The 26,947-nt window shown below is 37.1% G+C and overlaps 1 protein-coding gene across 1 annotated transcript in view; it reads right to left on the bottom strand.

The window, feature by feature from the left end:
* Positions 1-26,947, bottom strand: part of DNAJC1 (DnaJ heat shock protein family (Hsp40) member C1) — a 217,842-nt gene that overhangs the window by 24,607 nt on the left and 166,288 nt on the right. The window contains exon 9 of the mRNA XM_042945075.1: positions 5,595-5,714. Within this exon, the coding sequence (XP_042801009.1) occupies positions 5,595-5,714 (120 nt within the window). The remainder of the gene's footprint in view (positions 1-5,594; positions 5,715-26,947) is intronic.

The raw sequence follows: 26,947 nt of genomic DNA on the forward strand, positions 1-26,947 counted from the left end.
CTGGAGCCCAATTTTAAAGCCATCAAAAGTCCTAAAAACATCCATATATATATATTTTTTAAGTTTACTTATTTAGAGAGAGAGGGAGTGTGTGTGTGTGGGGGGGGGGGGGGGGGAGGGGCAGAGAGAGAGAATCCCAAGCAGGCTCCATGCTGTCACTGCAGAGCCTGACACAGGACTCAAACTCATGAACCATGAGATCATGATGTGAGCCAAAATCAAGAGTCAGATGCTTAACCAACTGAGCCACCCAGGTGCCCCAAAACATCCATAGTCTTGAACCAAGCAGCTCTACTTCTAGGAATACAAGCTACAAAAACACAAGTAAGTGGAAAGTAGAATGAAAAAAAAAAGGACAATCCCGTAAAACAGCAAAAAAGGAAGCAATTTAAATGACAATCAGTATGATACTCCTTAATTATATCAAAACAACAAAGTATTCTGTGTTTAGAAAAATGAAGTGTCATGAAAGGTAGCTCATGTTTCATAGTGAAGTGAAAAGGACAGGATACTGATTAATAGTGTTAAAATTACATATACTCATGCCTAGAGGAAGACTAAAGTCTAGAATTATATATGACAAATGTTTATAGAAATAATTTTTATTATGGCTGATGAGATAAATTTTTTTTGAGTGTATATTTATTTTTTAAAGTTTATTTGAGAGTGCGTGAGCACGAGTGGGGGAGGGGCAGAGACAGTGAGAATCCCAAGCAGGCTCCACACTCTCAGCTCAGAGCCCCACGTGGGGCTCGATCCCACCATCTTGGCGTCCCTACCTAAGTGTACTTTTAAAAGTTTATTTTTTATATGAACGTAGAGTTTTACCAAAAAAGGTCTAATGGTAAAAGTCTCTAGACATATTTAAAGTGCTCTTCAGGGGCATCCGGGTGGCTCATTGGTTAAGCATCCGACTGTTGATTTTGGCTCAGGTCATGATCCCAGGGTCATGAAATCAAGCCCTACATCAGGCTCTGCACTCAGCATGGAGCCTGCTTGGGATTCTCTCTCTCCCTCTGCCCCTCTCCCCTGCCCGTGTGCTCTCTAAAATAAAAATATTTTTCATACACACAGCAATAAACAACATTAAGTGGTGACAGGAACATATGAGATGAAGAACCAAACTATCTAGTGTTGCCTCAACTCTCTAGTAGTTGTGTCACCTTGAACAAAGGTCTCAGCAGTTTACACAACTGTAAAATGGAGATAAATAATGGCTGCCTCTCTCTCTCCCCATGCTGTTGTGAAGGTCAAGTAAAATAAGGAGTGTTTAAATGTTTTAAAAATATAAAATAGCATAAAGATGAATGAGGGAATAACCAATATTATCAGTTAAGACAGTTAAAAATGTTGGTTTGATCTCTTAACTGATTTTTGCAATGTTATGCTCATGTAGTGAATGTATAATTTAGCCATCCTGTTCTGTGTGTGACGTTACTCAATGTTGAGACAGAAATGGTGACGTGGAATGCACATTTACACACCTTTGGCCCAGAAGCCATATTACAGAAAAAGTCTAACCAGGTCAGTAGACAGATTAAGCAATTAATTATGTAATTTTGTCTGATGGGACCCCGAAAGGTCCTATTACTGTCTTCTCTTTCCTTTAAACAGGCAATCAAGTTGCCTGAAATTCTTATTCCAATCATTCATATACTTGGGATAAGAACCTGAAGGCTCCTATTAAAATACATGTGTGTGTTTGGTAACACATTAAATTATCGTCTATTAATATTAGTTTGAAAATTGGTTATTAAGTTAGCTAGTGACTCATGTAGTAGAAGAAAGGGATAAAGGCCCTATTCCTTTCTAAGATTCAAATGCCTTTAAAGGTCTTGAGGTTGGGAAGGTGAGGGAGGAGAGGGACCAGAGGATGAGGTCAGGCCCAAACCAAGAGAAGTGTGCTAGGGCAGGAAGCCTGGTTAAGAGGGCAGGGTCGGGCCTGGTTAGTACTTGGATGGAAGAGGGCAGGGGAGCAGTCCTTGTGATCTTTACAACTCATGTAGGTCTAGCCTAACTCTAAAAGTAATGGCAGTAATATACTTGCCAAAATAATTACTATATATATTAAATACGTAATTACTATGTAGTATATATTTAATTCACTGATAAACTGTAAAGTTTATTTTCTATTGAATAAAATTCCACTTACATATTTTTAGAACAACTGCCATTACATACGAATCCCAAGAGTATCCCCTCTCTAGCTGTAGCTATATAAAACACACTTGGGAATTTTATGATTTTTCCCTCCTCTTTTTCACGTGCACATGGGGATGCTTATCTAACTACACACCTCTTACCTCTCACTGTGGCATTAAGCTAATTATAAAAGTCTGTCTAAATCTATTCACCTGTTTTTTGTTTGGCTGCCTACCTGGGCCTTTTCCAAGCAGGCAGAAAATCTCCAATCAGTCTGTTATCACAACCAGAATGCAAGAGATTAGTGGCCACAGAGAGAAGCAGAATCAGTTTACATCCTTTCAGGCAAGAGAATGATATTACTTCCCAAGCAAGAAATCTGAGGCTCCCTGACCTTAATTTAGAAAGCCTGCAGTTAATAATCACATTAAGGTTGGTTTTACGTGCCAGTTTTTGTTTTCTTTGTTGTTTTTACAATTTGAGTATCCTTTGTCATTATCAAAATCATCTGCTGAAAGGCATACATTAACGTTTAAAATACTTAATCTGTAATAAAGGAAGTCTTATACTTTTGATATATCTGAGTTAAAATACACTTTGCATTAATTTTTTACAAAGGCAATCACATTGCTTGTGTTTATCCAGAGTAGAATTTAGCAACTTGTTGACTGTGACAATTAATACACTGAAAACTCTTTTAAATTGAAGAATCAAATGGTTTTTCATTGTAATCTGTCAATCCCAATAAAGAATATATAGATCCCACCAAGAGTACACTCTTGCCCCTCCCTGAAAAAAGGTCAATTGTCTCTTGAAGGAAAGAGAACTAAACCCGAAACTACAAAGTTAGCAAAACAAAAAAACAAAAACGGGTCAAGGAACAGATGTGCAGACCAGGGAGAGTTGGCACAGGTGACTAGGTCAGTAAGAAGAGGTTCTGATGACAGCAAATTGAACTTGGGGTTGTCCCCATAATTAAATACTTAATGAAAACAAATCTAATTAACGCCATAAGCCAAAAAGAACTATAAGTGATCTTCTCAAGCATGGTCAACTTTCACTTGACATTGTACTGAAGGAACTGTATTAGTTCAACCTACTTTAGCTGCTTCAGTGTAATTCACTGTGTGTTCACTAAAATGAGTTATCTGAGTCTTCTGACACCTGCTCTCTTTTAGAGAGAGATTTGTGTGTGTTGAAGGGGGGCGGTTATGATGTGAAATGTGTAGTCCAGCTATGAAAATGACACAGAATGAAAATACAGAATGAAAAAAATGTACATGCTGTACTAGAAGAAAAGTTCGTTACAAGGGCATTTTTTGGTGCCAAAAAAGTTTGGATTTACTAAAATATTTATGTTCAAGGTACTTTTGGTATTATGCAAATAGAGTACTTGGAGGGAAAAAAAATTCCCAGAAGTCATGTTTGCTACTTCTATGGTAAAAGGAAAAATATCTATTGCAGACATGGATTCAGTCTCCCCTGGGTAAGTCTAGAAGAAAAACAATGGAAACATATGGGATGAATTTACAAAAGTTTGGAAAGATGTCTTTGCCTATACTAAGACCGCACTAAGACTACTAGGTTATGTATAGATTTTCTAGATTTCTGATACTAATTAGCCATTCTCAAGGCTGTGTTGGTTACATCATGTCTGTTCTTAGCATTTAAACTTTCTCTTTTTAAAAACACAGATACAAATTTAGCCAGATTTTAATGACAACTTAAAATATCGCTGTGTTCAATTGCCTTTCTTGGGCATTTTTAACTACGAGGTCTCCCAGAAATCTTATTTAAAGGCAGTGCTGCCTTCAAAGGAGACACTAAATTAATGAAACATTCTTTCCCATTAAAACTAAAAGTTTAGGGCCCTTTTAAACCAGTTTGTTTTATAACTTTCTAAAAATTATTTCAGTAATTTTTATTAATCATTATATTAACAGTAGTTGTATAATTACAGGGTCATAGTACTTGAAACCCCCAAAACTATGGAATATCTTTAATTTGGTCAGATATTTACTGATAAGGCATTATTAATTTATCTTTTACAAGCAACCTAGAAACAAGGTAATAAAATGCATAGCCCACTAACATTCTTAGCAGAAGAAAAGGTATCCTTAAGGTTCTTCTCCAGTTACCTAAGATAATGGGTCTCCTCATGTAACACCAAGAAAAAAAAAAATGTTACAAGATACTAGAGCTATTTTTTCACATGATGAGACTTTGAAACCAAAATAATGCAAAACATCACATAAAAATTCAGTCTTTTAAATGTGATTTTTAAAAGACCTACATGGTAGTAAAAAATTCATATCTATAATTTAAAATTCTCAAAGCAGCTCCTATCCAAAGGGTAATAAATAAATAAATAAATAAATAAATAAAAAGATTGACGGTAATGTTTTGTAAGTTTGTTTATAAATTAAATAGTGGAAGCTCACTATGAAAAATAACTTTCAACATTTATGTAACAAGCTGAGTTTTTTTTGGGGGGGGGTAGTTGTGTTAATCATTTTGCAGGGTTTTAAAACTGTTCATTATCAAAAGACTCAAAGGTATACTAACAGAATTGAAAAGGACACTTGAACTTTGCTTTCAGTAACCCCTGAAATATTTTAGGTGTATAGGGTTTATTTAAAGTAAACTCGGTAAATTACTGATTTATATGGTAAAGAATATTTACTATCATTTATGAAAATAAGGCTCATACTGATAAAAATAAAAATTTTTCTGAATTTCTATTTAGTACATGTCAGGTACTGTGGTAGTTGCTTTTATAAGATTCTCTGCCCTAAGTTTACTGAATAAAAAGCATCCAAAGTGTTAAATTCAAACCTTCCAGGCAAATACTTAGTCTTTTAAATGTTGGGCATAGGCAGTCATTCATCTATAGATTCATTCACACACATATGCATATTATATATGTTATATATATTATATTATATATTTGTTCATATATATAATTTTGTTGTGGTTAAGCAAGTTGTCAAAATGGATAGTAGGTACCATCCTTGAAATAAAAAGGCAAACATAAGAATATTGATGATTAAATTAATGCAAACCACCCGATCAAATACCTATAGCAATCTGTTCTTCAATGTTAAAAAGATCCAGCTGAAATATAACTTCTCTAATCCTGATCAGTCTGAGAACTATCTTTTCCACAGCTAAAGGGGTCACTTTAAACACAAAAACCAGCATTGTTTTCTGTGGTTAGGTTACTGTAGCTTAAGTCTCTAAACACTAGAATTCCTCACACAGCTGTTAATTGTGGACCAGGGGACTGGCTGACATCTGCTTCTTGCTTATTTCGTTAATGGTTCACTTCCAGGTCCTAAAAGGATTGTAGCCTTTCTCCGAAGAGAATGTCGGATGCATCTATGTCTGTCTTCTACATAGTTGGCTTGTTCTGGTTTGTCACTCTCATACAATGCAAATCTGAGTGAACTCACATCTGTCACCGATCGACCCAATTCGTGGGCAATCTTTTCCCATCGACCTGGGGTCCCTCCTGGGAACTTAACCATACTTCTTGTCAGCTGGCTGAGGTCCTCTTCTGTCCATTCAGGTGCCTGCAAAACATTACAGAAAAAGATAATTTAGAGAACGTTTGCCAAAACATTTAATAAGCCTGTGAAACAAACCACTGGCAATCTGTTTTCTACAAAAACAGTATTAACATGTGTCCAGTAGTTTAGATAAAGCTTTGAGTTGCATATTTAACATTAGAATGCAAAGCTCCAGCAGCTTTTTAAATTTTCCTATGTATACGAAATAAGAAAGCAGAAATATTGTGAAGTCAGGCTTTTGAAGACACTAAAAAAAGCAGTTTTGCATTAAAGTAGGAACGACTCTCAAAGACTATGAAATGCATTGTGTGTCACTGCTGCTCTCACAGATGCCTCATGTAAGGTCACTATAAAAGGTCTTCAAGTTTTAAGAAAAATTATGCTTTGAAGAAAACAAAACACCTTATAAGCGAAGATGAAAAGGTGAACAAGTAAATGTGCTGATTTAGAATCAGAACTGAGACAAAGATAGTTTTTGTTCATTCTGCGTAACACTATTTCATTCTAAAAATCGTGCATTTCCAAAAAGTTTAGCTTCTCAAACGTAGCGTTTTAATAAACTTGGAACAGAAATAAAATGAGACATGCCTACAACCAAGACTTAAGCCATTTCAAGTCCAAGCAAAGCAACACTTCATTTCTGAGAAGGTAAATAGCTTCTAAAAGTTGATCTGTTAAACCGAGTTACAAAATAACCGAAAGATTATAAAATCTTTTTTCCAAAAGCAAAAATTCTAAGAGCAAGCATATTCTCTGCATTTTATCAGCACTACTACTTGGTCAAACCTAAAGCTGAGCAAAGCAAAAGAACCTACCACTGAGGAACAAATAACCACGTTACAGTTGTTTTACATGAGATTTTAGCACGAAACTACTCCCTCCCAGAGGCTGCAGCCACTCTGGTATTAAACAATACTCTAGGAGTCAGCAGAGAAATGGAGGAAGCCCACCTTATTTTCCTTAATTAAAAAGAAAGAAACAAGAAAGAAGGGAACCTTGGAGACAAATACCTTTTCTAATCACCATTTCCGATAATGAACAGCATACATCAGGCCGTTTGCATTACAGAACCGTCAGCACAGAACAACAGTCAGAGGTGAGTGACCCCAGGGACGATCTCCACAGCTACAGCAAAGCTTCTCCCTGACACTAATCCTCGCTGTCATTCTCCCACTGTGCTCTAACCGCACTGACATCCGCCTGCCTCACTGCAAGCTTAACGGGGCCCTTCCTGACTTTTTACTGTCTCCCCCAATCAATGGTTCAAGCGTGCTCTTTTCACCATGTCCAAACGGCAGCTTCACTCGTAATCAAAGCGCACTGCCCCTGTTAAAGGGCTTTCCGAAAGGCTCTCCCATTTGCATTCATTTGCAAAGCAAACTACTTTTATTCACTTTGTTCTGCTATCAAGAATGTTCCCTGAAGCAGATAAATTGGCATAAATACAACCTGCCACTTAAGAGTCAGGAAATAATAGCCAATAGTAGGGAGGATTTTATCAATCATTCTATTTTGTATCCACTAAAAGCTGAAAGCCTCAAACATATTCATCAGTACAATCCGTACGATACAGGCATAAATTCACTTCTATAAAAAGGTAGCCCACATAGGGTATGGTCAGAATTTCTTTGATATTTAATGAATATCAGAAATCTAATGCTCCTTATCAGATAATTTGAAAATTTACACTGAAGCTTTTTTCTTCTTGCTTGTTTTTCCCTTTATTTAGAGGAAAAATTCATACTCAGATATTAGAGGGACATAACTGGATTTTCAAGGAAACACTTTTCTTTCTAAAAAGCCGAAACATTAATGAAGTAATTCTTTAAAATAATTCCAATTTTTAGTAGATTGGCTTTCCAAATATGCTGCATATATGGACAATGGGCATTAAAAATCAATCAGATTTTAATTCTTTGTTAATAAGATGAGTGTAAAAGAACAGTGCCACTTTTTTTTTCCCTGGGAAGGGAAAATTTTAAGTATTTGGACTGGTATTCTGAAAAATCATCTACTGCTAGGACAGTCTTTCCCTTTAGTTTCCTGGTTATTTCATGGCTGTGATTTTTTTCATTATTAATATAAAAAAACTGGATCGATAATAACTAGGCCCATAATCTGAAATCTTTGAAAGAATCCTTTTAGCAATTCATTATTCTCTCTCCTACAGCTGTAAGGCACTTTGGTGAATGTAATTCCTCGGCAATAGTTAGTTGTGTCTTTAGAAGCAACTGAGCCTACTGTGATCCAGCTCCTACAGCAGCCGTGAGGGTGGCCATGGTGTGAATGTATTCTCCTTGTTCTAATCTGGAGCCAACTGTAGCTGTGAAAGTCAAATGAATGCATAAGCATACTGCTTTGCCACTTAAAACCATGTGTGTCCAATATTACTGAGACACTGGGCCAAAAATTCATCTCTACAGTAAAGTAATGGAAGATACCACATGGTGTGGGGACAGCTGTTGTGACTACACCAGCATTCCAATTTTGCATCAGAAAAGCCCCACTCTGGGAATAAATCTCCATACTGAATAAAAAATAAAAAGTAAGTTTTCAAATTATTCGCGATTTTTATGTAATGATCCCCAAATAGATCTCCTAAAGTAAGAGCTCATAGGAAAATTTAAATTGTATTCCCAAATAATATCCCTTTGGGATAGATTTTTGTCGTAAAGCCACATATGTTCAAAGATTTGATGCCTTTGAAAATCCTTACTATTCTTGGGGGATAGGAGTTGGAAGCTATAGAGGAAAAGCACACTCTATGTTTTGAGTAACTCATATGCACCTTCCCCCTCACAGCTGGAGACCATCAAATGTTAATTACCAAGTATCCTGCAATTTATTTGGTACTGAAACTTAGGGCCAAATTAAAAGAAATTTATATGGGCTTATTTATTATATTTTCCTATTGTAAGGACAAAAGATCCATTTCTATCTAATAGTAAAACTCACTAATGAATATTTCTATCCACATGACCTACTAATGACCATTATTTATATAACTATAAAACTTACAATTTTGGATTCAACAGTTTTTAGTAGATTCAACTCAATTCATAAATTCTACCTAAGAAATAATGTCCTTGTAAATACCATCACCCAGTTAAAATATCAGATATTATCAGATCTAATAATGTATACCTAGTAATATGGATGGCAAATCTAATAATCTACCTTCCAAATCCACATTCTATACTGACTTTGTGTTTCAGAATGTATATTTGACTTTCACCTATACAGTTTTCCTTTCCAACTTAAAAATTGAGCATTTACGTGCTCTTGACTATATATGTGGACAAATTGTATGTAAAAGAAAAAACCCAGGGGTGCCTGGGTGTCTCAGTCAGTTAAGCTTCCGACTTCGGCTCATGGTTCTTGAGTTCGAGCCTCACATCAGGCTCTGTGCTGACAGCTTGGAGCCTGCTTCGGATTCTGTGTCTCCCTCTCTCTACCCTACCACACTTGTACTCTCTCTCTCTCTCAAAAATAAATATTAAAAAAAAAAATTAAAAGCTTATCTCTTCAAATGTTTTTTCACTCTTAGGAAGTGAAACTCTTCTTTAAAGAAAAGCTTGTAACTCATCCCAAACTGTTGTTCTAAGGCTGTGACCCTTTACCAGTAATCGCTTCATGTCGTGCCCAGAAAGGTCTCCTCATCTATGATTTAGCTACCTTCCCAGAAAGAGGTCTCCTCTGGACCAGCAATCCTAAAGTGTGATCCATGTGCTGGTGCCAGCCTGCAACCAGTTTGTCACCAATCCATGACCAAGTAAGTCCAGAAACTTCGGGTACGGATTAGAAACAGCAAATTAACGCTGCTGCGACAACCAAGTATGTGAGCAGTAAACTCTTCTTTTAAACAATATAAGACGGTGAGATGCTGTCAGACTACCATGATGGGTCACGTGAAGTGTGGGCACAATAGGACTACAGGTGGGTCAGCAACAGATGGAAAGAAAAATATTCTACACCTGGTTCTTTACTACAGATAGTTTGAGAAACTTTGCCCAAGACCATGCATACAGTTCAAATTTCTTTTTACCTCCTTTTGGGGGAAGCAACAGTAAATAAATCCCTCTTGAGAAACGGACCCAAGGATGTTTGATCCTTTAAAAACTATTTTATGCCACTAAGTGTTGTGGTGATTTGACACACAGTGAACGATGATACTCTGGGATTACTCTGGGATAGGAAACAGCAAATTGTAAAGGGCTTGCGGCAGGAGCATGTCCAGGATGCTTGAGGAATAGTGAGATGAGCAGGGAAGCTGGCGCAAAGCAAGCAAAGGGGGCAGGGAGAGGAGAGGAGGCCAGAGAGGTAAGAAGATAAAATCATATAAGGCCTGAGAGGCCACTGCAAGGACTCTAGCTCATTTACTCTGCATGATACATAAAGCTACTGGAGGGATAGTTTTAAACTGAGGTATAATTACAGACATTATATTCGTTCCAGGTGTACAACACAATGATTTGATGGGTTGGAACGGCATGGGTCCCCTTATACACGGAGTTTTTTTTTTTAATACAGTACAGTCCTGTAAGTGTATTTTCTTTTCCTTATGATTTTAATAACATTTGTTCTCTAGTTAGTTAAGTTTTTGGGGAGTCAAGTTATAAGTGGGTTTTCAACTGAGCACAAGGTGGGGGTGAGTGGGTTGGCACCCCAATCCCCGTGTTGTTCAGGAGTCAACTGTATTAAGAAATGATCACGGTAAGTCTAGTAACGTTTGTCACCATATATAGTTACAGTATTTTGTTTTCTTGTGATGAGAACTTTAAAGATGTACTCTTAGTAACTTTCAAATATGCAATACAGTATTAATTATAGTTGTCATGCTATAAATTACATCCCAGGGCTTATTTCTTTCTTTATATGAAAAAGATTTTTTTAAGATTATTTCTTTATCTTTGCGGGGGAGAGGGGCAGAGAGAGAGGGAGAGAGAATTCCAAGCAGGCTCCATGCTGTCAGCGCAGACCTGACACAGGGCTCAAACCCACGAACCAGGAGATCATGACATGAATTAAGAGTTAGATGCTTAACTACGTCCCCCAGGACTTATTTTATAACTGGAAGTTTGTACCTTTTGATCTTCTTCAGCCATTTCACCTACTCCCTACCCTCCCCCTCTGGCAACAACCAATCTGTTCTCTGTATCTATGAGCTTCGTTTTGTTCTGTTTTAGATTCCAATATAAATGTGATCATATGGTACTTGCCTTACTCTGATTTATTTCACTTAGCATAATGCCCTCAAGGGCTGTCCATGTCATAAATGGCAAGACTTCCTTTTTTTAGTGACTAAATAATATTTTCTTGTGTGTGTCTATGTGTGTATCATATTTTCTTTATCCATTCATCTGTCAATGGACACTTGTGTTGTTTCCGTATCTTGGCTATTATTTACAATAGCTGCAGTAAATGTGGAGGTGCATATCTTTTTGAGTTAGCATTTTCATTTTCCTTCAGATAAATAACCCAGAAGTGGAACTGCTGGATCATACAGTAGTTCGAGTTTTAATTTCTTGAGGAATCTCCATTCTGTTTTCCATCGTGGCTGCACCAATTTGCCTTCCCGCCAACAGCGCCCACAAAGGTTCCCTTTCCTTCACATCCTTGCCAACATGTGTTACTTCTTTGTCTTTTTGATACTACTCATTCTAACAAGTGTGAGGTGATATCTCATTGTGGTTTTGATTTGCATTTTCCTGATGATGAATGATGTTGAGCATCTTTTCATGTACCTGTTGGCCATCTATAGGTCTTCCTGGAAGAATGTCTATTTAGATCCTCTGTCCATTTTTTAGTCATTGTTTTTCTGCTATTGAGTTGTATTGAGTTCTTTAATGTTTTGGATCAGATATCGAATTGCAAATATTTTCTCCCATTCAGTGGACTAGTTTGATGTAGTCCTACTTGTTTATTTTTGTTTTTGTTGCCTTTACTTTTAGTGTCAGCTCAGTTTGGCCTGCTCTTGAATGAATGAATGAATGAATGGTGCCTCATGGTAGATTACCTCAAGCTAAATGCTGTGGGCCTCATTAAGGTCCCCATAGCCAATATTATTGCAGTTACTGACTTTATCCAATTAGCAATTGGTAAATATTTTGCTATTATAGATTTAGTGAATATGTTTTGTTCAGTGACTGTTTCAACAGCCTCTTGACTGCAGTTTATCTCACCTCCAAAGTATGGTACACTTCTACCCAACTACCATGGGGTACCTCATCAGCCTTGTCCTCACAGTCTTTAAGGACAAGATCTTAACTACTTCCTGATTCTTTCAGGAAGACAAGTATGACATTACACTGATGACTTCTTCCCATGAGGAGATTCATTTGACATACTCATTCAAGGCAGACAAAGGAGCTCACCAAAATGAAATGGGCCATTGCCTCATACAAAAGGTAATGTCTTGCCACCTTGGTTAAAGTCTTGAAAATTAATTGGTATACTGAGAGGGCTGCTCCGCCCATAATGCTGTCCAGAAACAGCTACGGATTCTCTCAGCACCCACAACTTCTTTTAGGCCTTTCTGTATTCTGGAAGAAACACATTTCTCCTTTACATATTTTACTTAAATACTTTTATGCTGTTTGCTGCAAACTGGCTCTTCTTGAGTAGGGTCCCCTTTAGGAAAGGGCTCTAGAACCCATCCAAAATGCAAAATGACAGACACTCCTACTCCTGTTAGTGCCCCCCAGAGACTCCTTCATCGTAGAGAGGTTTTGGCAACTTTCTCTCAGCATCAGAATACCATTTAATACATGTAATAACTTTAAAATGGTAAAACCACAAATATTTGAATTTTGCTAAAATTAAACTTTTGGTCTTTAAAAGAATTTTTTTAACGTTTTTATTTTTAAGACACAGAGAGAGCATGAGCGGGGAAGGGACAGAGAGAGAGGGAGACACAGAATCCAAAGCAGGCTCCAGACTCTGAGCTGTCAGCACAGGGCCCAATGCTGTCAAACCCATGGACCGCGAGATCACGACCCGAGCCAAAGTCGGACACTCAACTGAATGAGCCACCCAGGCGCCCCTAAGCTGTTGGTCTTTCAAAGAAACTATTTAAAAAATGAAATGGAAAGCCACAAAGTAGGAGCAAATATTCCATAACACATATCAGAAAAAAGATCTGTATCACAATTTATCCATTCTCCTACTGATGGACATTTATTTGGGTAGCTGCTAGCGCTTGGTTATCACATATCATTATTATTATTAAAGTTTATTTATTTTGAGACAGGGCGCATGCACAGACACATGCATGCACAAGTGGGGGAGGGGCAGAGAGGGAGACAGAATCCTAAACAGGCTACGCACGGTCATTGCAGAGCCTGATGCAGGGCTCAAACTCACGTACTGTGAGATCATGACCCGAGCTGAAGTTGGGCACTTAACCACCTGAACCACTCAGGCACCCCTATCACGTATTATGAATACAGCTGCTTGGACATTTATTTATAATTGTCACAGTGGTCATATGTTTTAATTCTTCTTAGATAAATACCTAGTGGTGGAATTGCTGAGTCATAGGGAAAGTATACATTTTATAAGAACCTACGTAAGTATTTTTCCGAACCAGTTGCATTGTTTTACATTCTAACCTGCAGTGTATGAAGGGTCCCTCCAGGTAGTCACCCACACTTGATATTGCGTTGTTTTAGTTTTGACCAGCCTGGTAGGAATGAAACGTGTTTTATTTTGGTAATAATTTCCAAGATTACAAATGATCTTGAGTATCTTTACATGTATTTATTGACCAACTGAATATCTATTTTTATGAAGTGTGTATTCATGTCTTTTGCTTATACGTTAATTGGGTGAAGAGTTCGTTATGTTTTGTGGACACAAGATCTTTGCCAGAAATGTTTTATGAATATTTTCTCCCATTCTGTAACTTATATTGTCACTTAAAATCCTTTAACTTTTAGTTCGAGATAATTTCATTCATTCATTCATTCATTCATTTAACGTTTATTCATTTTTGAGAGACAGAGCATGAGCGGGGAAGGGGCAGAGAGAGGAAGACAGAATCTGAAACAGGCTCCAGGCTCCGAGCTGTCAGCACAGAGCCCGGCGCGGGGCTCGAACTCACAAATTGCGAGATCCTGACCTGAGGTGAACTCAGACGCTCAACCAACTAAGCCACCCAGGCGCCCCGAGTTTGAAATAATTTCAGACTTCTAGAAAAGTTTTGTAAAAACAGTATGGAGTTCCCATATGTTCTTAATACAGCTAACTATGATGTTAATATACTTTTATTGAAGTATAATCGACATATAACATTACATTAGTTTCAGGTCTATAATACAATCATTCAATATACTGCAAATTGTTTACTACAATATGTTTAGTTAAATCAGTCACCACACATAGTTACAGTTTTTTCTTTTGATAAAAACTTTTAAGATCTATTTTCTTAGCAACTTTCAAATGTGCAATACCATATTAACAATAGTCACCATGTCGTATATTACATCTCTATAATTATTTAATGTTTATTTACTTTTGAGAGAGAGTGAGGCAGAGCACGAGTGGGGGAGGGGCAGAGAGGGAGACACAGAATCTGAAGCAGGCCACAGGCTCTGAGCTGTCAGCATAGAGCCTGATGTGGGGCTTGAAACTCACGAGCCATGAGCTCATGACCTGAGCCAAAAGTGGACACTTAACTGACTGAGCTACCCAGGCCCCCCTATAACTAATTTATTTTAAACTGGAAGCTTATACCTTTTGACTCCCTTTACCCACTGTGTGTATCCTCTACCTCTGGCAACCACCAGTTGGTTCTCTGTATCTATGGGCCTTGTCTTAGAGCTTACCATCTGTGTTTATGTTCAAGTCTTTAATCCATTTTGAATTAATTTTTGTGTATGGTGTAAGATAGTAGTCCAGATTCATTCTTTTGCATGTGGCTGTCCTGTTTTCCCACCATCATTTACTGAAGAGACTTGCCTTTCTTCATTGGATGTTCTTGGCTCCTTTACCATCAATGAATTAACCATATACATGTTGGTTTATTTCTGGGCTTCCTATTTTGTTCCATTCCTCTATGTGTCTGTTCTCATGCCAATGCCATACTGTTTTGGTTACTGCAATTTTGTAATATAGTTTGAAACCAGGCAGTGTGAGGCCTACAGCTTTCTTTCTCAAGACTGCTTTGGCTATTTAGTGTCTTTTGTGGTTCCACACACATTTTAGGATTGTTTGTTCTATTTCTATAAAAAATGCCATTGGAATTTTAATAAGATTGCATTGACTTTATAGATTGCTTTGCATAGTATGGACATTTAAAAAATATTAATTCTTCCAATCTATTAGCATGGTATATCTTTCTATTTGTGTCTTCTTCAGTTTCTTTCATCAATGTTAATATAATAGCATACAGGTCTTTCACCTTCGTGGTTAAATTTATTCCTCGATATTTTATTCCTTTTGTGTGACTGATTTTTGTATTCTGAAACTTTACAAAATTTGTTGATTTGTTCTTAATAGTTGTTTGGTGGAGTCTTTAGGGTTTCTAAAATATATAATACCGTGTCATCTACGCATAGTGACAGTTTTACTTCTTCCTTTCCAAATTGGATGCCTTTTATTTCTTTTTCTTGTCTAACTGCTGTCACAAGCACTTCCACCATTATGTTGAGTAAGAGTGGCAAAAGTGGGCATCCTAATCTTGTTCCCGATCTTAGAGGGAAAGTTTTCACTTTGAGCATGTTAGCTGTTACTGTTGAGTACGATGTTAGTTGAGTGTGATATCAGCTGTGGGCTTGTCATATATGACCTTTATTATGCTGAGGTATGTTCCCTCTATACCCATTTCATTGAGAGTTTTTATCATGAATGGATGCTGAATTTTGTCAAAAGTTTTTTCTGCATCTATTGTGATAGCTCTAATCTTATTTTTTAAATGCAGTATATCACATTGATTTGATTTGCAGATGTTGAATTGTCCTTGCATCCCTGGAATAAATCATACTTGATCATGGTGTATAATACTTTTGATAAATTGTTGAATTTGGTTTGCTAATATTTTGTTGAGGATTTTTATACGTTTATTTTGAGAGAGACAGAGATAGTGTGATGGGTGAGGGGCAGAGAGAGGATCCCAAGCCAGGCTCGAACTCATGAAACTGTGATATCGTGACCTTAGCCAAAACCATGAGTCAGATGCTTAACCGACTGAGCTACCCAGGCTCAATCCTCCCCGTTGAGGATTTAATACATTTATGTTCATGAAGGATATTGGTACTGGCTTGTAATTTTTACTTGTGTTGTCCTTGTCTGGTTTTGGTTTCAGGGTACTGTTTTATTTTTTTGAAGAGTCTAAGTAGGATTAGTATTAATTCCTCTTTGAATTTTTGATAGAATTCACCAGTGGAGCCATTGGGTCCTAGACTTCTGTTTGTTGGCACATTTTTGATTAACGACTCAATGTCCTTATTAGTAACCAATCTGTTCAGATTTTCTATTTCTTTTATTATTAAAAAAAATTTTTTTTAATGTTTCATTCATTTTTGGGGACACAGAAAGAGACTGTGAATGGGGGAGGGGCAGAGAGAGAGGGAGCCACAGAATCCAAAGCAGGCTCCAGGCTCTGAGCTATCAGCACAGAGCCCAATGCGGGGCTCGAACCCACAAACTGTGAGATCATGACCTGAGCCCAAAGTCTGCCACTTAACCTACTGAGCTACCCATGAGCCCCTCTATTTCTCTTTTTTAAAGTAAGCTCTAAGCCCAACATTGGGCTTATACTCACGATCCCAAGATCAACAGTCATATGCTGTACCAACTGAGCCAGCAGGCATCACTCAGATTTTCTATTTCTTCATGATTCAGTCTTGGCCAGTTGTATGTTTCTAGGAATTTATCCATTTCTTTTAGGTTGTCCAATCTGTTGGTGTATAACTGTTCATACTCTCTTATGATCCTTTGTACTTCTGTGGTATAAGATATAATGTCTCCTGTTTCGTTTCTGATTTTGTGTCCTTTTTTCTTGGGGAGTCTAGGTAAAGGTTTGCTAATTTTGTTTATCTTTCAAAGAGTCAGGTCTTAGTTTCATTGATCTTTTCTATCATCTTTTTAGTCTGTATTTCATTTATTTTCATTCTGATTTTTATTTCCTTCTGAATACTAACTCAACTTTTTTTTTTTTTTCTCATTCTTTGAGATATAAAGTTAGGTTGCTTAACATTTTTCTTGCTTCTTAATACAGGCATTTTTTGCTATGAAGTTCCCTTTTAAAACTGCTTTTGCTGCATCCCATAACTTTGGTATGTTGTATTTCCATTTTTATTTGTTTCAAGATACTTCATTTCTCTTCTGATTTCTTTTTGACCCACTGCTTGTTCAGCAGCATGCTGTTTAATCTCCACATACTTGTGAATTTTCTAGGACACTTCTTTTATTTGATTTCTAGGATACTTTGGAAATGACTAGTGTGACTTACAAGGATAAGTTATAATATAATGGGAATCCTCCAATTTTACAAGATAGCATGTGATTTGTTCTTGACTATCTGAACTGACCAGTGGTACTACCTACCATGGTGGTAGAAGGCATTCAGGTCAACCTCAACTCCAGGGTTGTTATGGATGACCAAACTGCCACAGATGTTTCCTGTGGGTAGAGGTGGAAACTGTACAATTGGTAATGCATCTTGTGATACGTGAGGGTGGTGGAACTGGCATAAAAATGCTGGTATTCTGGCTACTGCTACTGCTCTCTGACCCAAGAGTCATGTCTTCCACCAGTATCCTTGACACTGTGGCTAACTTGTTAGTCTATAAATAGGGTGAAATTTTACACCCTTTACAGCTGTTGACAGTCTATGCCTTTTCATTTTCTTAAAAAGCAGGAGTTTTTAATTTTCATGAAGTACAACTTATTAACATTTTTCTTTTATGGTAAGTGATTTGAGTGTACTATCTAGGAAATCTGTGCCTGTTAGGATGAGATAGGTTCATTGTCTATTTCACATGGATATTCAGTTGTTTCACTATCATTTGCTGAAGACTATTCTTTACCCATCTGAACTGCCTTGATATCATTGTCAAAAAGCAATCGATTGCATTTAATTCAGGACCCTCTGTTACACTGATCTACTTGTCTATTGTGTTATTGTGTGCCATATAATTTCCATTATATAGATAAATTTAAGATGTAGCATATCACAATGTGTTTTTTTGCATTAAACCTGTTTTAAATTACAAAGAAATGTTCGATCTATTTAAATTTTATCCCTGCATGTAAAATAATGCCTGATCATGCATGCAAAGGACATAAATCATGACATCTAGTGTTTGTTGTATCCCCTCCCCCCCCCCCCCCCCCCCCGCCGTTTTCTTTATGATAATGCTGCTGCGCATGTATCCCTTTGAATTAGTATTTTTGTATTCTTTGGGTAAATACCTACTAGTGCAACTGTTGGATCATAGGGTAGTTCTATTTTTAACGTTTTGAGGAATCTCCATACTGTGTCCCAGAGTGGCTGTACCAGTTTGTATTCCTACCAACAGTGTAAGAGGGTTCCCCTTTCTCCACAACCTCGCCAACACTTGTTTCTTATGTTGCTGATTTTAGCTATTCTGACAGGTGCGAGGTGACATCTCACTGTACTTTTGATTTGTATTTCCCTGTGTGATGAGTGATGTTGAGCATCTTTTCATCATGTGTCTGTTGGCCATCTGGATGTCTTCTTTGGAAAAGTATCATTTATGTCTTCTCATTTCTTAACTGGATTATTTGTTTCTTGGGTGTTGAGTTTGAGAAGTTCTTTACAGATTTTGGATACTAACCCTTTATCAGATATGTCATTTGCAAACATCTCCTTACTTTTTAGTTTTGTTGATTGTTTCCTTTGCTGTGCAGAAGCTTTTTATTTTGGTGAAGTCCCAATAGTTTATTTTTGCTTTTGTTTCCCTTGCCTGAGGAGACCTATTTAGTAAGAAGTTGCTATAGTCAATGTCAAAGAGGTTACTGCCTGTGTTCTCTTTTAGGATTTTAATGGTTTTAGGTCTTACAGTTTGGTCTTTAATCCATTTTGAATTTCTTTTTGTGTATGGTGTAAGAAAGTGGTTTAGCTTCATTCTTTTGCATATTGCTGTTCAGTTTTTCTGATACCATTTGCTGAAGAGACTATCTTTTTCTCATTGGATATTCTTTCCTGCATTGTTGAAGATTAATTGACCGTATAATTGAGGTTCACTTCTGGGTTCTCGATTCTGTTCTACTTATCTATGTGTCTATTTTGTGTGGAAACAGACCAAGTGCCCATCAACTGATGAATGGATAAGGAAGATGTGGTATATAGATATAATGGAATATTATTCAGCCATAAAAAAGAATAAAATCTTGCCATTTGCATTGACATGGATAGAGCTAGAGAGTATTATGCTTCGTGAAATAAGTCAGGTACAGAAAGACAAATACCATCTGATTTCACTCATGTGGAATTTAAGAAACAAAATAAATGAGCAAAGAGAAAAAAAAAAAAGAGAAAGGCAAACCAAGAAATGGCCTCTTATAGAGAACTGATGGTTACCAGAGGGGAGGGGGGGGGGGGGGGGGTTGGTTAAGTAGGTGATGGGGATTAAAGAGTACACTTGTGATGAGCACCAGGTGTTGTATGGAAGTATTAGATCATTATACTGCACACTTGAAACTAATATTACACTGTATGCTAACTAAATGGAATTTGAATAAAACCTTAAAAAAAAGTTCCTGATAAAGGGAAAAAAAAGTATTCTGGACAAAATAGAAAAGATTAAGATCCACCTTTTACCAAATCATTTACATATACGTACAAAGACACGTATACATATTATATATGTATATACTGTATACATATTATATATGTATATACTGTATACATATACTGTATACAGTACATATAATATATATAATATGTATGCATTATATATAATATATATGTATACATTATATATAATATTATATATATAATAAATATATATATAAAAACATGTATTTACTGTATTAGTTAGAAAGGAAGACTCTGAAAATGAGCACTGGTAAATTTATATTAGATAATTTATATGCAGTCATTAGTTTCTGTTTTTTATATGATGAAAGGTACAAAAATGCCTTATAAAGGATTACAGTACTGCTCACTGCCTGAAACTTTGCTGTTTTTAGAACAATGCAGAATAGTAAAGTGTAGAAAGTCAGTTACAGGCATCACTATTACACTACTTAGGATAAAGTAAAATCATATTTTAAGACTAACATCATGTTAGTAGAAAAATTTTAGAACATGACAATGGCTTTAAGACCTCTTGAAAAAGCAGTTAAAACTACTTTTTTAGTTTTGGTGGAAATGAATTAGTCTATCAGCTTGTCAGTCATGCTTTGAAATTCAAGTTCTAAAACTAACATAATTTAAGATTAGAGAGATTAGATACAAGGTACATGGGAAGTAGCCTTTAAAAGTTATTTAGTTTGATTCCCTAAATAAGGATAAGGCCACACTTAATAAAAAATAAATGTATAAAAAAAAACCATTATTGAATGCATTAAGGTCTAAATAGCATACTATAAATTCACCTAAAGTATCAAATTCAATGTTTCTTAGTATATTAAGAGTTATGCAACCATTACTACAATCAATGTTAAAACATTTTCATTATCCCCAAGAGAAATCTTTTACCTAGTGTCCCCCCCTCTGCCCCAATCTCCTTAGCCCTAGGCAGCCACTAATCTACATTCTCCCCCCCAAAATTCCCTAGTCTGGGTATTTCATGTATACAGTATGTGGTCTTTTATGACTGGCTCCCTTTACTTGGCATGTTTTCAAGATTTGTGTTGTAGCATGTAACAGTACGTCAATTCCTTTTTGTTGCCAAATAATACACCAGTGTATGGATATACCAAATTTTGTTTAGCCAGTCGTTGTCTGATGGACATTTGGATTATTTCTACTTAACTATTATGAATAATACTGCTACAGACATTTCATGTATAAGCCCTTGTGTAGACATAGGTTCATTCCCTTGATTAGATGCCTAAGAAGGGGACTGCTGAGTCATATGGTAACTCCATGTTTAACTTTTTGAGGAACTACCAGACTGCTTTCCAAAGTAGCCGTGCCATGTTACATTCATAAGAGTTCCAAATTCTCCATGTTTTTGCCAGTATTTCTCTTATCTTTTTTATTATGACCATCCTACTGGATGTAAAGTGATATCTCATTGCTTTGCACTTCCCTAATGTGAAATACATGTTCCAGATATGCACCTGATAAGGGCCAGGTATCCAGCATATATAAAGAACTCATACTCAACAATAAAACAGGCCAGCAACTGTTAATTAAGCAAGTAGGCAAAATATCCATAAACATTTTTCCAAAGAAGATATACAAATGGCCAATAAGCATATGAAAAGATACTCAGTATCATTAGCTATCAGAGAAATGTAAATCAAAACCACAATGAACCTGAATCTTGTGTCCAATACAGGGTAAGTAATATTTTGAGAAATAAGACTCAAGAATTCAGGGATTAGATCATACAAGGCTTCCACAGACTTCTGAGACAGTGCCAGGCACATAGTAAGCATCTATCAGTGCTTCACATGTACTAAATCATTTAATCCTCAACAATCTAAGAGCATATCACAGAGTATTGAGATATTATAGAACTTGCCTAAGAGCTCACAAATGGGATCCACTACTAAAAAATCTACCAATGGTCCCCATTTCCTATAGGAAAAAGAATCCAAGTTCCTATGCATGACATCTAAAGGCTTGGCATCTGGTCCTTGCCTACCTCTCTAGTTTATTTCCTCTTAATCTCTGCCTCAAACCTTATGTCTCAGATATCCAAAATTACTGGCTGAACATTCAAGCTGTTACTTATCGCTGTGCCTTTTTGAATACATTCCTTCTGCTCAGAACGCAGTATTGTCTACCTAACTCCTCCTCCATTAAGAGTAAGTTTTCTCAGAGAGGCCTCTCAGGCCCACCCAGTCTGTCCTCACTGGAAAACCTCTCCAGCATTCCTGATTCTCAGGCCTTCAGACTTGGACTGGAATCTGTACCATCACTCTCTGACTCTTAGGCCTTCAAACAGACCTCTCTGGGTATCCAGCTTGCAGACGGCAGCTCATGAGACTTCTCAGCCTCCAAAATCACATGTAGGCTCTGGATTTAAAATCAGTGTACATAAAACCGAACAAAATTTTACTGGCTTTGGAGCTCAGGAAGATGGCAGAATGGAAGAAACCTGAGCTCACCTCCTCCCACATACTCATCAAAGCTGCAACTCAATGTAGTGTAACTCACTCTGAAAATGACCTGAAGACTAGTAGAACAGCTCTCCCATAGCTAAAGAGACAAAGAAAAAGCCACATTGTGAAGGGCAGGAGGGACAGAGAGTTGGTCAGGAACCAACCCCCCAGTAAGGTGACCCATAAGTGGGAGAGAGAGCACAGGCACAGGGGTCCTCCCTGAGGACTGAGAGGATCAGGCCCCACACTGGGCATCCTCTGCCTTGGGAATCTGTACTCTGAAGACAAGCCGCCATAATGTCTGGCTTTGAAAATCAGCAGGATTTAACTTGGGGAGAGCCAGAGGGGGATAGGAAACTCAGACTCTGCTCTTAAGGGCTAGCATAGTTCTTCTTCTTCTCAGGCAACAGTCTGAAAAGCTCCTGGGTTATACATGAGGTAAATTTATTGACTAATTTCAGCGCATGTGCGCATGTGGCAGGGATCGGTAGGAACTCTTAGGGAACGGAAGTGCTGGCGGGCACAATTTTTCTTGCTCTCCTTTAGCCCAGCTGGCCTGACATTGACTGGAGCCAGTTCTGACACACTTCATCTATACCACGATAGCACTGCTTGTCCTTCTCTCGTATTCCCCTGTGGACATGTCCCATTTAACCTGCTCGCCCCTGCAGGCGCCCTTCCAAAGCGGCTCCTGCCCTGAGGAGTGGTGGGCAGCTCAGCCCACCAACATGCCCACAACAATTGCAACCGGGGCCCTCAGACAGGGGGTCTGGGTGCTGAGCCCACCTACCAGTGTGCACACAGTAGCCACGGCTGGTCCTCGCAAGCAGCTGAGCTGGGGGCTAGCCCCACCCACCAGTGCGCCCAAAGTAGTTGCAGCCCAGTCTCAACAAGAAGCCACGTGCAGCCCACACAGGGGACACCTCTGGAGTGCCTGGTTTTGATAACCAGGGGAAGTGTGCTCCTGGGCCCCACAGGACGCCTTCAATACAAGGCCACCGCCTGCAAGACTGGGAGCTATACCTGGTCTGATACATAGAAACAAACACACAGAATCAGACAAAATGAGGTGACAGAGAAATAGATGTCAAATGAAAGAACAAGATGAACTCTGAGAAAAAGAACTAAATGAAACAGAGATAAGCAAATCTACCAAAGAGTTCAAACTAATGGTCATAAAGATGCTCACTGGACAAAGCAGAAGAGTGGAAGAACTCAGGAAGAACTTCAACAAACAGACAGAAAATATAAAAAAAGAACCAAAAAGAGCTAAAGAATACAGTAACTGAAATACAATATATACTAGAGGCAATCAACAGCAGATTAAAGGATGCATAAGAACAGATCAGCAATTTGGAAGATGGGGTAGTGGAAACCAAGTTGAACAGCAAAATGAAAAAAAGAATTACAAAAAATTACAGGCTAACAGACCTCTGGCACATCATGCATGATAACATTTGAATTACAGGAGCCCCAGAAGAAGAAGAGAGAGAGAGAAAGAGGCAGGAAACTTATTTGAAAAAAATAGCAACTGAAAACTTCCCTACCCTGGGGAAGGAAACAGATATTCAGGTCCAGGAACCCCAAACAAGATGAACTGAAGGAGGTCCACATCAAGACACATAAAAATTAAAATGTCAAAAATTAAAGAGAGAATCTTAAAAGCAGCAAGAGAAAAAGAACTAATTACATACAAGGGAAATTCCACAGGGCTATAAGTTGAGTTTTCAGCAGAAACTCTACAGGTCAAAGTGGTAAAAGGTAAAATCCTACAACTAAGAATACTCTGACAAGGTTATTATTCAGAGTTAAGGGGAGATAAGGTTTCCCAAACAAAAATTAAAGAAGTTCACCACAACTAACCATATGAGAAATGTTAAATAGACTTCTTTAAGCAGAAAAAGAAGGGCCATAACTAGAAGGCAATTATGAAAGGAAAAAATTTCACTGGAATAGGAAAGGTAGTAGAGTAATCGCTTATAAAGTTAGTTTGAAGGTTAAAAAACAAAACCAGTAAAATCATTTATATCTAAAATAATTAGTCAAGTGATACAAAAAATAAAAAGATGCAAAATATGTCATATACATAAAAGGTGGAGGAAGGAGTAAAAATGTAGTGCTTTTAGGATTGTTTGAACTTAAGTGACCATCAACTTACTATATACTGCTATATATATGTTATATATGAACCTCACGCTAACCACAAGTGAAAAACCTATAAAGACACAAGAATTAAACAGAAGGAATCTAAGCCTAAAGCAAAAGAAAGTCATCAAATCATAAGAGAACAGAGTAAGAGACAAAGAAAGGGATAGAGTAAGTGTATAAAAACAACCAGAAAACAATAAACAAAGGTGCAACAAATACATAACTGTCAATAATTACCTTAAATGTAAACAAACTATGGGTACCTGGCTGGCTCAGTTGATAGGGCATGTAACTCTTGATCTCAGGGTTGTGAGTTCAAGCTCCACATTGGGCATGGAGCCTACTTAAAAAAATAAATAAATAAAAGAACTAAATGCTCCAGTTAAAATACACAAAAGACTCACTTCAGACCTAAAGACATACACAGACTTAAAGTGAAGGGATGGAAAAAACACATGCCATACAAGTGAGAGTGGAAAAAAAGCTGGGGTAGCAATATTATTATCAGACAAAATAGACTTTAAAAAAAGACTGTGACAAGAGACCAAGAAAGGCATATATATTAAAGGATCAGTCCAACAAGAGAATAAAACAATTATATATCTGTGCTAGGAACACAAATAGAAACAAGTATGTACAGCAAATATGAACAGACATAAAGGGAGAAATTGACAGTAATATAGTAATAGTAGAGGACTTTACAGCCTATTTACATCAATGGATAGATCATTCAGACAGAAAACCAATAAGGAAACAGTGGCTTTGAAGGACAAATTAGATGAGATGGACTTAATAGACATATACAGGACATTCCAAACAAAAACAGAGAATACACAGTCTTTCCAAATGCATATGAAACATTCTCCAGGATAGATCACATGGTAGGCCACAAAATAAGTTCCAATAAATGTAAGAAGATTAAAATCGTCAATCATCTTGTCTGAACACAACAGTATGAAACTATAAATCAATTACAAGGAAAAAAACTGGAAAAAACACAAAACATACGGAGGCTAAACAACAACTTACTAAACAACCAGTGGGTCAATGAAGAAATTAAAGAGTAAATCAAACAATACTTTGAGACAAAGGAAAAAGGAAACACAATGGTCAGAATCTTTGGGACACAGCAAAAGCAGTTTTGAAAGGGAAGTTGGTAGCAATACCTGCCTACTTCAAGAAAGAAGAAAAATCTTAAACAATTCTTACAAACTGAAAGGAACTAGAAAAAGAAGAACAAATGAAGCCTAAAGTTAGAAGGAGAAGATCATAAAGATCAGAGTGGAAAAAATTAAAAAAAAACTAAAAACAAGCAAACAAACCAGAAAAGAGCAATAAAACTAAGCTGATTGTTTCAAAAGATAAACAAAGCTGATAAACTTTTAGACAACTCATCAAGAAAAAAAAGAGAGTGGACTCAAATGAAACCAGAAATGAAAGACACTAAGTTACAACTGTCACCATAGAAATACAAAAAATTATATGCCTACCAAATTGAACAACCTATAAGAAATGGATAAATTCCTAGAAACATACAATCTTCTAAAACTGAATTAGGAAGAAATATAAAATTTGAACAGACCAATTACTAGTAATGAAGTTGAGCTGGTAATCAAAAACTCCCAACAAACAAAAGTCTAGGAATAGATGGCTCCACTGGTGAATACTACCAAATATTTAAAGAAGATTAAGACCTATTCTTCTCAAATGAGTCCAAAAATTGAAGAGGAGGGAATACTTTCACATTCATTCTATGAAGACATCATTGCCCTGATACCAAAACCAAAGACGCTACAAAAACAGAAAATTACAGTTCAATATCCCTCATAAACAAAGATGCAAAAATCCTCAACAAAATATTAGCAAACAGAAATCAGTAATACATTAAAAAGGACCATTCACCACAATCCAGTGGAATTTATTCCAGGGATACAAGGATGGTTCAATGTATGTAAATCAATCACTGTGGCACACCACATTAACAAAATGAATGATTAAAAATCATATGATCATCTCAATAAAGAAAAAGCAGTCGACAAGATTCAACATCCATTTGTGATAAAAACTCTCAACAAAGTGCGTTTAGAGGGAACATATCTCAACATAATAAAATCCATATATGACAAACTCACAGCTAACAATACTCAATGGTGAAAAGCCTTCAGCTTTTCCTCTAAGATCAGAAGGAAGACAAGGATGTTCATTCTCACCACTTTTGTTTTTTAAGTTGATTTTTATTTTGAGAGAGATAGTGTGCAGAAGGTAGAGAGAGAGAGAGAGAGAGAGAGAGAGAGAGAGAGAGAGGGAGAGAGAATATCCCAAGCAGGCTCTGCACTGTCAGTGCAGATGTGGGGCTCAAACCACGGACCATGAGATCATGACCTGAGCTGAAATCGAGAGTCGGATGCTTAACCAACTGAGCCACCCAGGCACCCCTATTCTCACCACTTTTATTCAATGTCATACTGAAAGTCCTAGCTGCAGCAATCAGACAAGAAAAAGAAATAAAAGGTATCCACATTGATAAGGAAGAAATAAAACTTTCACTATTTGCAGATGACATATAGAAAACCCTAAAGAGTCTACCAAAAAACTAACAGAAATAATAAGTGAATTCGGTAAAGTTGCAGAATACAAAATTAATATATAGAAATCTGTGCCATTTTTATACACTAATAATGAATTTCTAGAAAGAGAAGGAAAACAATCTCATTTACAAATGCATCAAGGGGCACCTGGGTGGCCTACTCAGTTAAGTGTCTGACTCTAGCTCAGGTCATGATCTTGTAGTTGATGAGTTTGAGCCCTGTGCTGAGCTGTCTGCTGTCAGTGGGGAGCCCACT

This window comes from Panthera leo, chromosome B4, assembly GCF_018350215.1.
Source record: "Panthera leo isolate Ple1 chromosome B4, P.leo_Ple1_pat1.1, whole genome shotgun sequence".
NCBI lineage: Eukaryota > Metazoa > Chordata > Mammalia > Carnivora > Felidae > Panthera > Panthera leo.